Source organism: Phaethon lepturus, unplaced genomic scaffold (genome assembly GCF_000687285.1).
Source record: "Phaethon lepturus isolate BGI_N335 unplaced genomic scaffold, ASM68728v1 scaffold31390, whole genome shotgun sequence".
In the NCBI taxonomy this organism is placed as follows: domain Eukaryota; kingdom Metazoa; phylum Chordata; class Aves; order Phaethontiformes; family Phaethontidae; genus Phaethon; species Phaethon lepturus.
Genome location: NW_010513071.1, coordinates 495 through 2241, shown reverse-complemented (window position 1 = coordinate 2241; position 1747 = coordinate 495). Strand labels below are relative to the sequence as shown.

Below are 1747 nucleotides of genomic sequence, written 5' to 3'. Positions count from 1 at the left end.
GGTGGCTGTGGGGTAATTTTTTTCTTTTTTTTCTTTTTTTTTTCTCTCCTTCTTTTGCCATCCTTTAGGTGCACTACACTTTGGTTCTGGACTCCCCAGCGCTAAGGTCAGACTACAGGGAAAGCAGGTTTCTGACAGTCTTGGCTTGCACACGGGATGATGCCTGTGCCCGGCGGTGACAGCAGCGCAGGGTCAGCTTATTGTACAGCCGCCCTTCTCCTTAAAGGGGTTCTTGTCCTCGGGGATGCCTTTCAGCAGCGGGTCCTCGCCCGCCATGGACTCGATGTACTCCTTGATCTCTTTGCCGGTCTTGGAGACCTGCCAAGGAAGGAAATGCTCCGTGTGGGTTACGGGAGACCCATTCGTGCAGCTGGGAGAGGGGAACCGTGGCCAGGAATATCCCACCCAGCGTGGGGTGTCCCCGAGAGCATCCCCAGGATGCTATGGGCACCTCGCTGTGTGCGGGGCTGCAGTTCCCAGGCTGGGGGATGTGGGGCTAAGCCTGAGGGGCATGTTTGCCTGGAAGGGAGAGGTGTGGATGCACATGCTTCTGCCTGTATTTGAGGTTTAATTTTAGGGGTGTTTGTTTTTTTTTTTAAAACTTTGCAGCATAATCAGGTCAGGAAGTTACCCCGGGGAACAGCCTCTTTGCATTTTGGGTGAAAAACTCACCATTTGCCTCTCATTCTTCACCTCCTTCTTCAGCTGATCCAGCTCCATCTTCAGCAGCTCCTTCTCTGTCATGTCCTGAGCCATTTTGCGCTGTAACCAGAGGGAAATGGCGCATTATTAGTATGTAGATGGGCTTCTCCTAAGGCAGGTTAGGACTATTGCTTTGGCCCTAACAGTATTGCAAACACTGCTAATGTCTCAGCTACTCCCATGGCGAGACATGGGCTGATGCTAAAAAAAAAACCCCCGAGGTGGGAGGCACCTTCCAGGTACCTTTCAAAAATCCTTCTTGTAACATCTGCTGTAACTAGATTTTCATTTGCTCTTTCTCAGCAGGCGCATCAAGCGACAGATGTAGTTTGAGGGCAGCGGAGAAGGATCCAGCCTGTTTTTTAAAGGGGTCTTTGCTACCACAGAGGCTGTTTCCCCAAGACTTGAGGTGGCCAGCTCAGTGGGGCCAGCTGAACATGGACAAAAGCCGCTGCCGTGGGGTTATCAGAGCAGCAGCCTTGTAGGAGAACCTGGATGACCAGGTCTGCAAACTAGATCTTCCTGATCTGTGTCCTGTGCCTGGACAGGGGCATGTTTGCAGGTTTTCTAAGGACTTAAACTGTTTTTTAATTTTTTTTCTTCTCTCCCATCCTTATGACCATCCCCCAGGTAAGAATTAACGTGGATTGAAGCCCCTTCATTGCTGTGAACTTGGCTAATTGCACGCAGAGGCATTGCTTGCTGCGACAAAAGGATTTTGGGGGTGTGTGGATTGGAAAAGCCCAGCTCTTTTTTCACAAAAGCCCGCCCAAGGGTTATGTGAGATTCCCACACAGCTGGCCTGCGCTGCTGAGATCTGTTCCTGTGTTTAAACTTAGGTTTGAAACCCTGGCCACAACCTTTTAAATTAAAAAAGTAAATGTGATTAAGCTGAAACATGCCTTGGCTCTGCTTTGAAAGGCGTCAAGCTCGTGTGCCCTGGACCCCGCTGCTTTTCTGCGGCCGCTCGTGGCGCGTGTGCCCGGCGCTGCTCTCCCCATCGATGCCCTCGGCGCACAACCGACCCCGGGAGATGCTTGTGGCA

General features: G+C 51.4%; 1 protein-coding gene across 1 annotated transcript; it reads right to left on the bottom strand.

Moving 5' to 3' along the window:
* Positions 1 to 192: 192 nt before the first annotated feature.
* Positions 193 to 756, bottom strand: GNGT2 (guanine nucleotide binding protein (G protein), gamma transducing activity polypeptide 2). Its single transcript, XM_010289179.1, has 2 exons — positions 673 to 756; positions 193 to 318 (listed from the first exon to the last, which is right to left on the bottom strand). Exons 1-2 carry the CDS (start codon positions 754 to 756, stop codon positions 193 to 195), a joined length of 210 nt encoding a protein of 69 aa, XP_010287481.1.
* Between the last annotated feature and the right edge of the window lie 991 nt (positions 757 to 1747).